Below are 12,836 nucleotides of genomic sequence, written 5' to 3'. Positions count from 1 at the left end.
AAATTCCTACATTTCAACGGTGACTACACTCGAAAAATATTTAACTAGTTATGGAAACACTTTTGGGACATCTTGAGGTGAAAGGTTCCGTGTTGCAAACCTTCATCATATTAGAATTAATAGTTTTTTTAAAATTACAACGGACAATAATCTTACCTTTTTCTGACTGTATAGCCACACCCAATTTTAAGATAAACTCTATTGAGGGCAGATGGATGCCAATCTATAAAATGACAGACAATTCCAAGGAAAATGTGTACATTATAATTTTATTGGTGCTCACTGTCCATACAGAGAAAGTCAAAATGGAAAGTACAATTTACAGTAAAGTTGATCCAGTGCCTGTTCATTTCCCACTGGTTTGTGGTGGGACCCACTCGTGAATCTTCTTGCGAGTAGTTGAATAAGGTACATACTGCCTCGGTGTACCACTCACGTTAAACTGATGTGCCTTCCAGATAAACTTCCGGTCGATTGGAGGGTGGGTGCTTGGAGGATTCTCGGTACTGTAATGAATCCAGCAATGCCTAAGGTAGTCAGGGAGAATAAAAATGAACAAAATGACCATTGCAGAAACTTCAAAAACACTGAAGTGGTGCCCAGCTGTGCTTAGACATGGTTCCCACATGGAGAATGGGCCAAACAATCAGCAACCCCATTCTACAGACAGATACAAGACACACAATCCACAAATCAAAAGCACTGGCTAACAGATGAGGAAATGTGAATGCACCCACCTCGTGGTGTCTCACCATCTTACCAAAGTAAGATAAATGATCCAACCCAACAAGGCTAAATTGTCCCTAAGTTCAACCCCTTTCATAATCACCATGTGGGGCTGCTCCGGACTCCAGAATCATCCCATTGACTTGGAAGTGAGCAAATGTAACATCACTATTCAAGAAAGGAGAGAGAGGGAGAGAATGCAGAGAACTACAGGCCTGTTAGCCTGACATCAGCTGTCGGGAAAATGTTTAAACTTATTAACAAAGTAGTCTTAATGTACTTAAAAATAATGTGGTCAGATAAAGTCAGCATGGTTTTACAAAAGGGAAATGGTGTTTGGCAAATCTATTAGAGTCTTTTGAGGATGTAGTGTAGGAACGATAGAGAGGTACCAGTAGGTGTGGTATACTTGGAGGCCATTCAGCCCATTCTTGTGCTGGTTCATTGAAACAACATCCACTGAATCTGCTTCATTGCCATTTGATGCATCCCTGATCATAACAAATGATGATACTCATATTGGCCTAAGAGTGAAAAGTATAAAAACATTGACATGCCCACATGCATACAGAGTGCCATTATGAAATGTGTACATTTAAAACTTAAGATCAATAGATATTTGAATACTAAGGGAATTAAGGGATATGGGGATAGTATGGGTAGGTGGTGTTGGGGCAGAAAATTAGCTATGGCTCTTACTGAATAGCAGAGCAGGATCAAAGGGGCAAATGGCCTCCTCCTGTTCCTTATGTGCAAAGCTTTCCAGGTGCTTCCACCATCCGGGAAGGTTGATTGATCAGGGCAAATTAGTTCAAACAGCAAAATAGCAACACAGATGGAAACGGGAAAAGTGCAAAGCATTACAGTTGATACATGAGATATATTTTGCAGTGATGTCCAATGCAATATGACAAATGTGAAATAGCACATTTTCGTAAAGAGAGGGAAAAATGGAATCTAGCACTAAAGCAGAGAGATCCTGGGGTATAGGTACAGAAATCATTAAAAGCTGGCAGGAGGAGCCTCTGGAACAAGGCACTGAGAGCGAGTCAGTTGATAGTACAGAATGTGAGCATTGCTAAAAAAAAAAGACATGTTGAAGCTTTTCATCTTGTACTCATCAGGACACTTCACAAGAATACCAACATCAGGAGAAACAACAATCTATACTGTATGAGAAGTGCTGACCGGTTGACAAGTAGAGTCTGATTGGTAGCAGCATTACCATTAATTGCCAAGCATTTTTTGAAAATTCAAACCAGGCAGTTTGACTCTGATTGGTTGAGGCATTGCCCTGAGGCATGAATCAGCAAATGGCTGTCACTTACTTTGTTTAGCTGAAACAGGCGCAATGTGTGTACATGTTCTTTCTGTCTGCAAAGAATAGCGTCCCGTACATTAAGATATGTAGCTTCAAATCCACAATTTGAGCTTCACGCTGCCACTATGCAGTAGCAACAAAAGTGGAATTTGCCACTAATGCTGACATCAAACTGAAAAGATGCTCTGCCTCTCACACAGTGGTGTTAGGCAAGTAGGCCGTACGTCCCAAAGGCTGGTAGATTGTATCAAACAGCATGCTCCAGCTGTGGTTCGCAACGAGGCAGGTGTTGGCCATGTCCAATCAGACTGTGCTTGTCAAACTCAAAACATTTGATGCGATTTCACAATTGGGACAGCATTTGCTAGATAATCCTCAGTGTGCTAAGAATTTCGCTGACAACCAATTTACGATTGGGCGCCAGGCCGGCAGTGCAGTGCATATGCGTGTACTGGAAGCTACATACAGCATCACCAGATACTCTCCTGACTCCAATCAACCTGCCCCAACACTCTTGCCATTGGTTACACAACTTGTTCATATTCGCAGTGCACCACTTTCCTGGCCAATCAGAAAGTGAATTGACTTTATTCCTCAAACAGCTTTTTTACCCAACATCCAAAATTTTTGTAACTAATAGAAAATAACTTTTCTTTTAAACTTTAAATGCAATTATGATTTTTCTCCTGGGTTACTCAGAACAGTCTCCAAGAGACGAATCTTTAATCCTCAGAGACTCAAAGACCATCCTGAACAGTTGGCAATCCTGTTGGGCACTTACTGTAATGCAAAGGAGCTCATAAGTAGAAACTAATACTTCAAATATGCTGCACTCCTGGTATACACAATTTGGACTGGAGCTGTTGGTATGTTTGCGTGTGCACATGCATATATGTGCGCCACAGAGTGTGTGTACGTGTTTCAGTGTGTCTATTTGTGCACGTGCTTGCTTGTGCGTGCATCATTCAGCCAATCAAGCACAATTGTTAGTGAACAAAGTGGAGCTCTCTGAAGTAAGCATTCTCACAACTGCAAAAACAAGTCCTTAATGAGGCTTACCATTCTGGAGGGATCATGCTCCCATCCACTTCCCAATATGTGTTCTTTCCATTCATCTCGCTGGTATATTCAACCCATCTATGTCGACCTAGAAATTGAAAGAATTAATATGATCAACAAACTATTACAGACAAACGAATCATTCAACTTTTTCCATTATCGTTGGATGTATTGATACAACCCCAATCTGCAGTGCTCAATAGTAATGATGAGACACCTCAGAAAGCACTGATTGGATCATAGCAATGCCATATGACCCCTGGAATTCAGCACAGTAAGGGTTCAGTTCAGTATGTGAGGAAACAAACTGGCTTATTAAACTGAAGACAGAATATTAGGAAGACAAATGGTATTTTGGCCTTCATTGCAAGAGTACTTGAGTTCCGTAGTAGGGATGTCTTAGTACAGTTAGGCAGGACCACACCTGGAGTATTGCATGCAGTCTCCCTACCTAAGAAACAATATTCTTGCCATAGAGGGAGCACATTGACTGGTTTATAAGGACACCCAGAATCCTTTGTACATCCAGATTTCTCAATTTATCATTATTTAAATAATACTCTTCCTTTCTGTTTCTCACACCAAAGTGTATAAACTTGACATTTAGATGTGTTGTACTGCATCTGCCATGTGTTTGCCCACTCACTCAACTTGTCTAAAACACCCTGAACCTTCCTCGTATCCGACTCTCAATTCCGCCCAGTTTTGTGTCATCAACAAATTTGGAAGTTTTACATTTGGTTCCCTCATCCAGGTCATTTATATATATATCGTAAACAGCTGGGACCCAAACACTGATCCGCACGGTACCCCACTAGTCACTGCCTGCCACTTGGAAAAAATATCCAGTTATTCGCACTCTGTTTCCTGTCTGTCAACCATGCCAATAAATTATCCCCTATCCCATATAATTTAATTTTGTCCACTAAACTCTTAAGAGGGACCTTATCAAAAATCTTCTGAAAGTCTCGATATACATTCACTGGTTCTCCCTTGTCTAGTTACATCATCAAAAAACTCCAGTAATGTGTTCAGCATGATTTACCTTTCATAAATCCACGCTGGATTTATCCAATCCCACTAATGTTCGACAAATGCTTTGTTCTCACATCTTTGAAAATAGACTCCAGCATCTTCTCCCTGCTGTTATGCACTGAGATGCGGAGAAATTTTTCCACGCAAAGGGAACTGGAATTTTCTACCCCAGAGGATACTTATTGGTGGAGTATATTCAAGCCAGGGGTTGATAGATTTTTGGATAGTGTGGGAAGTGTAGCTGAGATAGAGATCTACCATGGTATGTAGATAGGCTGGAAAATTGGGCGGGGATCCTGGATTCAGGATTCAATCCTGGACCGGGGAGCGGCGCGGGCTTGGAGGGCCGAAGGGCCTGTTCCTGTGCTGTATTGTTCTTTGTTTGATCTTATTCAATGGTATGGAACAGGGTCAAATGGCCTACTCCTGTTCTTAATTCTTATGATCTCAGTAAGTCAGGAGACATGTATAACATGCGGCAAAATGCAGTCATTGCTGTAACGCTGGGAGATACAGCAATCAATTCACAGAGCAAGGCCCCACAAACAGCAGTGACATTGTTTTCATGTTGCTGGTCAGATTCCCCTTTGAAATAATGCGCCCAAAGTTTAAATGTCCATCTACAGGCGGAAAATGGAGCCTTGGGTTAATGTCTGATCTGAAAGACATGCAGTCCTGACAGTGGAGAACTCTCCCCCGAGTGTCAGCTGGATTATGGGCTGAAATATCTGAAGTGGGACTTACAGCCTCTTGACCCAGAAGCAAATAAGCCACCATCGAGTTAAGACTGACACAAACAGAATACGCACTGCACTGCAATATCAACTTCACTGATCAATAAACAGGTGCTTACCAAAGAAGTATCGTTTGTCTTCATAATATTTATTACCATGCTTATCTTCACCAACAAACTTCCCAGTTTTTAACTCACTTGTTCTAGAAAAGAGAAAACCCATTGATGGTATTAGGCAGAGGTGTCAATATTCAGCCTAAAGAAAATAATCTTCAATTAAAATTCACAGGTATTTAAAATGGTCATCTTGGGATAATGACATGAGGAACTTAACCTCAAACTATTCTGTAATTGGGCATGCTAATTTTGATTTCATTTATTATTGTCACATGTATTAGCATACAGTTAAAAGTATTGTTTCTTGTGCACTATACAGACAAAGCATACCGTTCATAGAGAAGGAAATGAGAGAATGCAGAATGTAGTGTTACAATTATAGCTAGGGTGTAGAGAAAGATCAACTTAATGTGAGGTAGGTCCATTCAAAAGTCTGATGACAGCAGGGAAGAAGCTGTTCTTTAGTTGGTTGGTACGTGACTTCAGACTATTGTTATCTTTTTCCCGACGGAAGAAGGTGGAAGAGAGAATGTCCAGGTGCGGGCATCCTGAAAAACTGGCAAATAGCTTTCAAAATACAGCTCCGCCACCCATCCCACCCCACCCCTCAAAAGAGCTGACAATGCAAATAATTAAACACCACACTGCGACTGGGGCTTCAAGGTTAAAGATCCTTTAAAAGACCTTGCATTTCTGGATTTATATTTCTTTCTTCTCAGGGTTATATTTTATATTTTACTTTCCTGTAAAATATGAAAACCTTGTGTATGATGTATAAGAATCATAGAATCATAGAAACCCTACAGTGCAAAAGGAGGCCATTCGGCCCATCGAGTCTGCACCGACCACAATCCCACCCAGGCCCTACCCCCACATATTTACCCGCTAATCCCTCTAACCTACACATCCCAGGACTCTAAGGGGCAATTTTGTACCTGGCCAATCAACCTAACCCGCACATCTTTGGACTGTGGGAGGAAACCGGAGCACCCGGAGGAAACCCACGCAGACACGAGGAGAATGTGCAAACTCCACACAGACAGTGACCCGAGCCGGGAATCGAACCCAGGACCCTGGAGCTGTGAAGCAGCAGTGCTAACCACTGTGCTACCGTGCCGCCCCAAAATGGTTACAATTTCCTTGAATCCCTTTGCAGTTGTGTGTAGGTACTCCCACAGTGTTGTATGGAGGGAGTTGAACTTTTTGACTTTTGTTCCAGATAGGACATTAGATTTTTAAACACACTTTCTAGCAATTTCAAGCGTGCAAGTATTCAATACCAAAACATCATCATCTGTTTACTCTTAAACATTAAAATAAAAAATAGTCCAGCCTCAACTGACTCTTAAGTCTTGTAGTTTTGGAAGGTAACATTCTGAGAACATACCACACACAAACTGCATTGCATCAAGTGCCCCATCCTTCCTCACACACACACTATACCCACATACATGATGTCTATTACCTAGTCATTCTCATCCTGCCCTGATGGTTTTGCTCACACTTTTTAGCTTCTCAAACTTTCTCACAATTTTCATGCCTTCAATTTGACATGCCCAATTTGAGATTCTGGAATATTTCTAGTATCTTCATCACTTTTTGGATTTTCAGCTCTGCTCTTACCTTACAGCTAGTTTATCTTACACCCTTATTTCCATTCAAACCTCTCCTTGTTTATTGGTTTGATGTCCTTTCTTGTTTATTCACTTCACTCTCCTAGTCCATCACACTATTCCTGTCTCTCCCTAAGTGACTCTCACACCTTCTCTCCCTCCCCCCTCCCCTCCTCCTCCCCTCCCCTCAGGGTGACCCTGACTCTATCCCACCGTCGCTCCAAATCCCTGTGCAGCATCAAAATTAATCTACTTCGAGCTGAGTCCCCTTCCCCTTCTTCTATTCTCACCTCAGGAGCTTCCAAAAGGCACCATTGAGTCCGCCGTGACTCCAAAACTGGGTCCAGCCCCGTTTGAACACCGGGAGAATGTCAGCCATTTCTCAGTGGCTTCCAGCAGCCCGACAGCGCCACCCGCGGCCAGCTGACAACACCGCCCGACAGCGCCATCCCCGACCAGCTGACAACACCGCCTGACAGCGCCATCCCCGGCCAGCTGACAACACCGCCTGACAGCGCCATCCCCGGCCAGCTGACAACACCGCCTGACAGCGCCACCCGCGGTCAGTTGACAACACCGCCATCCCCGGCCAGTTGACAACTCCGCCCGACAACGCCACCCACGGTCAGCTGACAACACGCCCGACAGCGCCACCCGCGGTGAGTTGACAGCAACGCACCCAGCTCTTACGAAGGGAGACCTGCTGAGATTTTCCAGCTTTTCCTGCTTTTCCCTGAGCTGAAAGCACCGCCCGACAGCGCCACCCGCGGTCAGCTGACAATACCGCCCGACAGCGCCATCCCCGGCCAGCTGGACGCACCGTCCGACAGCGCCACCCGCGGTCAGCTGACAATACCGCCCGACAGCGCCACCCCCGGCCAGCTGAAAGTACCACCAGCTGAAAGTACCACCCGGTCAGCAGCGCCGGACAGCGCCACACACGGCCAGCTGACAACACCGCCCGACAGCGCCACCCGCGGTCAGCTGACAGCACCGCCTGACAGCGCCACCCGCGGTCAGCTGACAGCACCGCCTGACAGCGCCACCCGCGGTCAGCTGACAACACCGTCTGACAGCGCCACCCGCGGTCAGCTGACAGCACCGTCTGACAGCGCCACCCGCGGTCAGCTGACAGCACCGTCTGACAGCGCCACCCGCGGTCAGCTGACAGCACCGCTTGACAGCGCCACCCGCGGTCAGCTGACAGCACCTTGGGAAGAGATAGATTCAAATTAAGGACACTGGGTATCTGAAATAAAAACAGAAACTGCTGGAAAAACTCGGCAGGTCTGGTAACATCGGTGAGAGAGAGAAACGGAGTTAATGTTTCAAGTCCAATATGACCCTGAAAAATATAGAGCGCTTTCCTGGCTTTAATTTCTCAGAATTGGTACAGTGCAGGAGGAAGCCAATGGACCAAACTATCTCTTACCTTTTTAACCTTCCTGACTCCTGGGTTACTTGACATTCTTAACTTGGAGGAAGGGAGGTAGCGGTGGCGCCATAATGTCACTGAACTAGTCATCGGAGGTCCAGAGTAACTCATGGGTTCAAAACCCACCACTGTGGCTGATGGGATTTAAATTCTGGAATACAAAGTTAGTCTCAGTAATATCAATATACAGAGTGAGCCCCCGACCTCTGCCATTCAATATGATCATAGCTGATCTGATTATAACTTCAACTCCAGATTCCTGCCTAACCCTAATAACCTTTCACCCCTTGCTCATCAAGAATCGATTCCACTGCCTTTTGAGGAAGAGTTCCAAAGATTCATGACCCTCAGAGAGAAAAAATTCTCATCCTGGTACTAAATGAGCAACCCTTATTTAAAACTGTGACCCCCCAGATCTAGATTCTCCCACAAGAGGAAATGTGCTTTCCGCATCCACCTTATCATGACCCCTCAGGATCTTCTATGTTTCAATCAAGTTGTTTTATGTTCTAGCGAATACAATATCCAATCCTTTCCCAGCAGACAATCCACCCTTTTCAGGTATTAGACCTTTTCTGAACTGCTTCCAATATATTTCCAATATTCTTCCTCAAATAAGCAGACCAATACTGTATACAGTACTCCAGCTGTGGTCTCACCAATGCCTTGTACAACTGAAGCGTAACCTCCCTATATTTGTATTCAATTCCCCTCACAATAAGTTATATTCCATGAGCTTTCGTAATTACTTGTTGTATCTAATGTTTTGCAATTCACATACTCAGGATACCCCACATCCCTCTGCATCTCAGAATCATGCAATCTCTCATAATTTCAATAATTTGCTGTTTTTCTACTCTTCTTGCCAAAATTGACATTTTTCCGCATTATGTTCCATTTGTCAAATCTTTGCCCACTCACTTAGCCTATCTATATCCCATTCTAGCCTCCTTATGTTCTCTTCACATCTTATTTCCTTATCTTTGTGTCATCAGCAAATTTAGCAACCATACCTTCATCCAAATCAGTTCTATAAATGTAAAAATGTTGAGGCCCCAGCACTGATCCCTGTGGCACATCACTTGTCACATTCAGCCAACCAGAAATTGATCCATTTATGCTTACATTTGTTTCTTGTTAGCCAGCCCATCTTCAATCCATGCCAATGTTACTCCCACACCATGACCTTTTATTTTCCGCAATAACCTTTGATGTAGCACCTTATCAAATGCCTTCTAGAAAGTCATGTACATCCACTGGTTCCTCTTTATCCACAGCATATGTTACTCCTTCAAAGAACTCCAATAAATTGGTTAAACATGATTTTTCTTTCACAAAACCATGTTAACGATGATAATGACCACAAAGATCCATCTGGTTTACCAATGTCCTTTAGGGAAGGAAATCTGCTTTCTTTACTCAGTCTGGCCTACATGTGACTCCAGATCCACAGTAATGTGGTTGACTCTTAACTGTATTGACCCCCCTGGCCTTGCAAACTACCAGCCCAACTCGGACCTCCTTTTTCTTTACAAAGTCCTTGACTGTATTGCTTTCCGACTCTGTTCCCAGCTTTCTCAGACCTGCATGTTTGCATCCTTCCAATCAGGTTTCTGCTGTCATGGTTTCAAAACTGCTCTCATCAAAGTCATAGAAACCCTACAGTGCAGAAGAAGGCCATTCGGCCCATCGAGACTGCACCGACCACAATCCCACCCCGGCTCTACCCCCATATCCACCCACTAATCCCTCTAACCTACACATCTCAGGACACTAAGGGGCAATTTTAGCATGGCCAATCAACCTAACCCGCACATCTTTGGACTGTGGGAGGAAAGCGGAGCACCCGGAGGAAACTCACGCAGACACGAGGAGAATGTGCAAACTCCACACAGACAGTGACCCAAGCCGGGAATCGAACCCAGGTCCCTGGAGCTGCGAAGCAGCAGCGCTAACCACTGTGCTACCGTGCCGCCCCACTAATGATATCCTACAGAACTGTGAACAAAGGTAAACTTTCCCTCCTTGACCTGTCTGCAGCCTTTGATGTAGTTGATCACAGCATCCTCCTCCAACACTTTTCCACTGTCATCCAGCAGGGTGAGCTTGCATTATGTGATTCAATTCTTGCCAGAGAATCACCTGCAATAGCTTTTCTTCCCACTCTTGTAGCTACCTCTGGTATTCTCCCAAGGATCTATTCTTAACCACCTATTTCATGTTCACATGCTGCCCTTCAGCAATATCAAAAACAGGTCAGTTTCCACACAGAATTACATAAGAACATAATAGGAGCAGGAGTAGGCCACCTAGCCCCTAGAGCCTGCCCCGCCATTCAATAAGATCATGGCTGATCTGATAGTGGTTTAGTTCCACTTACCCGCCCGCTCCCCATAACCCTTAATTCCCTTATTGATCAGAAATCTATCTACCTGTGTCTTAAACATATTTAACGAGGTAGCCTCCACTGCTTCAATGGGCAGAGAATTCCAGAGATTCACTACCTTCTGAGAGAAATTCCTCCTCAACTCTAACATTACGTCTTGCTCTACCTCATCACCAACTCCCTGTCTTGACTGCTCATCCAACTGAATGTTGGATGAGCAGAAATTTCCTTACATATTCCATACAGTATGTAATGGAACCTACGAGGGAGCAAGCTATCCTAGATCTGGTCCCGTGTAATGAGACAGGAATAATTAATGATCTTGCAGTTAGGGATGCTCTCGGAAGAGGCAATCACAGTACGGTTGAATTTAAAATACAGATGGAGCGTGAGAAGGTAAAATCCAATACCAGTGTCTTGTGCTTAAACAAAGGAGACTACAAAGGGATGAGGGAGGCGTTGGCTAAGGTAGACTGGGAGCAAAAACTTTATGGTGGGACAATTGAGGAACAGTGGAGGACTTTCAAAGCGATTTTTCACAGTGCTCAGCAAACTTATATACCAGTGATAAGGAAGGACTGTAGAAAAAATGATAATCAGCCCTGGATATCTAAGAAAATAAAGGAGGGTATCAAATTGAAAGAAAATGCATACAAAGTGGCAAAGATTAATGGGAAACTAGAGGATTGGGAAATCTTTAAAGGTCAACAGAAAGCCATGAAAAAAGCTATAAAGAAAAGTAAGATGGATTATGAGAATAAACTAGCTCAGAATATAAAAACAGACAGCAAAAGTTTCTACAAATATATAAAACAAAAAAGAGTGGCTAAAGTAAACATTGGTCCTTTAGAGAACGAGAAGGGGGATGTAATAACTGGAAATGAGAAAATGGCTGAGGCATTGAACAGGTATTTTGTGTCGGTCTTCACAGTGGAAGACACAAATAACATGCCAAAAATTGGTGACAGGAAGGCTATGGCAGGCGAGGACCTAGAAACTATTATCATGAAAGAGAAAGTGTTGGGCAAGTTAATGGGGCTAAAGGTAGACAAGTCTCCTGGTCCTAATGGAATGCATCCCAGGGTACTAAAAGAAATGGTGGAAGAAATACCAAATGCACTAATGGTAATTTACCAAAATTTGCTGGACTCTGGGGTGGGTCCCGCAGATTGGAAAACAGCAAATGTGACGCCACTGTTTAAAAAAGGAGATAGACAAAATGCGGGTAACTATAGGCCGGTTAGCTTAACTTCTATAATAGGGAAAATGTTTGAATCTATTATCAAGGAAGAAATAGTGAGACATCTGGCTAAAAATTGTCCCATTGGTAAGACGCAGCATGGGTTCATGAAGGGAAGGTCATGTTTGACTAATTTGGTGGAATTCTTTGAGAATATTACATGTGCAGTGGACAATGGGGAACTGTGGATATGGTGTATCTGGATTTCCAGAAGGCATTTGACAAGGTGCCGCACCAAAGACTGCTACTTAAGAGAAAGGTGCACGATGTTACAGGTAATGTATTAGCATGGATAGAGGATTGGTTAACTAACAGAAAGCAAAGAGTGGGGGTAACTGGGTGTTTTTCTGGTTGGTGATCAGTGACTAGTGGTGTGCCTCAGCGATCAGTGTTGGGACTGCAATTGTTTATGATTTATGTATATGATTTGGAATTGGGGACCAAATGTAGTGTGTCAAAATTTGCAGATGACACTAAGGTGAACGGCAGAGCAAAGTGTGCAGAGGATGCTGGAAGTCTGCAAAGGGATATAGATAGTCTAAGTGAGTGGGCGAGTGTCTGGCAGATGGAGTACAATGTTGGTAAATATGAGGTCTTCCATTTTGGTAGGAATAACAGCAAAATGGACTATTATTTATGTGGTAAAAAAATTGCAGCATGCTGCTGTGCTGTGGGTGTCCTTGTGCAAGAATCACGAGGAGTTGGTTTGCAGGTACAGCAGGTAATTAAGGCGGCAAATGGAATTTTGTCCTTCATTGCTAGAGGGATGGAGTTTAAAAACAGCAAGGTTATGTTGCAGTTGTATAAAGTGTGGTGAGGCCACACCTGTAGTACTGTGTACAGTTTTGGTCTCCCTATTTGAGAAAGGATATAATGGCACTGGAGGGGGTGCAGAGGAGATTCTTTAGGTTGATTCTGGAGTTGAGAGGGTTGGCTTATGAGGAGAGACCAAGTAGACTGGGGCTATATTCATTGGAATTTAGAAGAATGAGGGGAGATCCTATAGAAACATAAGATTATGAAGGGAATAGAGAAGATAGAAGCAGGGAAGTTGTTTCCACTGGCAGGTGAAACTAGAACTCGGGGACATGGCCTCAAAATAAGGGGAAGCAGATTTAGGACTGAGTTGAGGAACTTCTTCTTCACACAAAAGGGTTGTGAATCTGTGGAA

General features: G+C 43.7%; 1 protein-coding gene and 1 long non-coding RNA gene across 2 annotated transcripts in view; one reads left to right on the top strand and one right to left on the bottom strand.

The window, feature by feature from the left end:
- Window positions 1-252: 252 nt before the first annotated feature.
- Window positions 253-7,350, bottom strand: ndufa12 (NADH:ubiquinone oxidoreductase subunit A12). Its single transcript, XM_078235224.1, has 4 exons — window positions 6,895-7,350; window positions 4,995-5,077; window positions 3,107-3,194; window positions 253-527 (listed from the first exon to the last, which is right to left on the bottom strand). The coding sequence occupies exons 1-4, from the start codon at window positions 6,981-6,983 to the stop codon at window positions 347-349; spliced, it is 441 nt and encodes a 146-aa protein (XP_078091350.1). The 5' UTR covers window positions 6,984-7,350; the 3' UTR covers window positions 253-346.
- The window catches only part of LOC144507838 (uncharacterized), a 30,901-nt gene continuing 25,189 nt past the window's right edge, over window positions 7,125-12,836 (top strand). Inside the window, exon 1 of the long non-coding RNA XR_013500148.1 lies at window positions 7,125-7,263. This is a non-coding gene — a long non-coding RNA (uncharacterized LOC144507838). The remainder of the gene's footprint in view (window positions 7,264-12,836) is intronic.

The sequence above is a fragment of the Mustelus asterias genome, chromosome 19 (assembly GCF_964213995.1).
Source record: "Mustelus asterias chromosome 19, sMusAst1.hap1.1, whole genome shotgun sequence".
Classification (NCBI taxonomy): Eukaryota; Metazoa; Chordata; class Chondrichthyes; order Carcharhiniformes; family Triakidae; genus Mustelus; species Mustelus asterias.
This window is presented reverse-complemented; position numbering and strand designations above follow the sequence as displayed.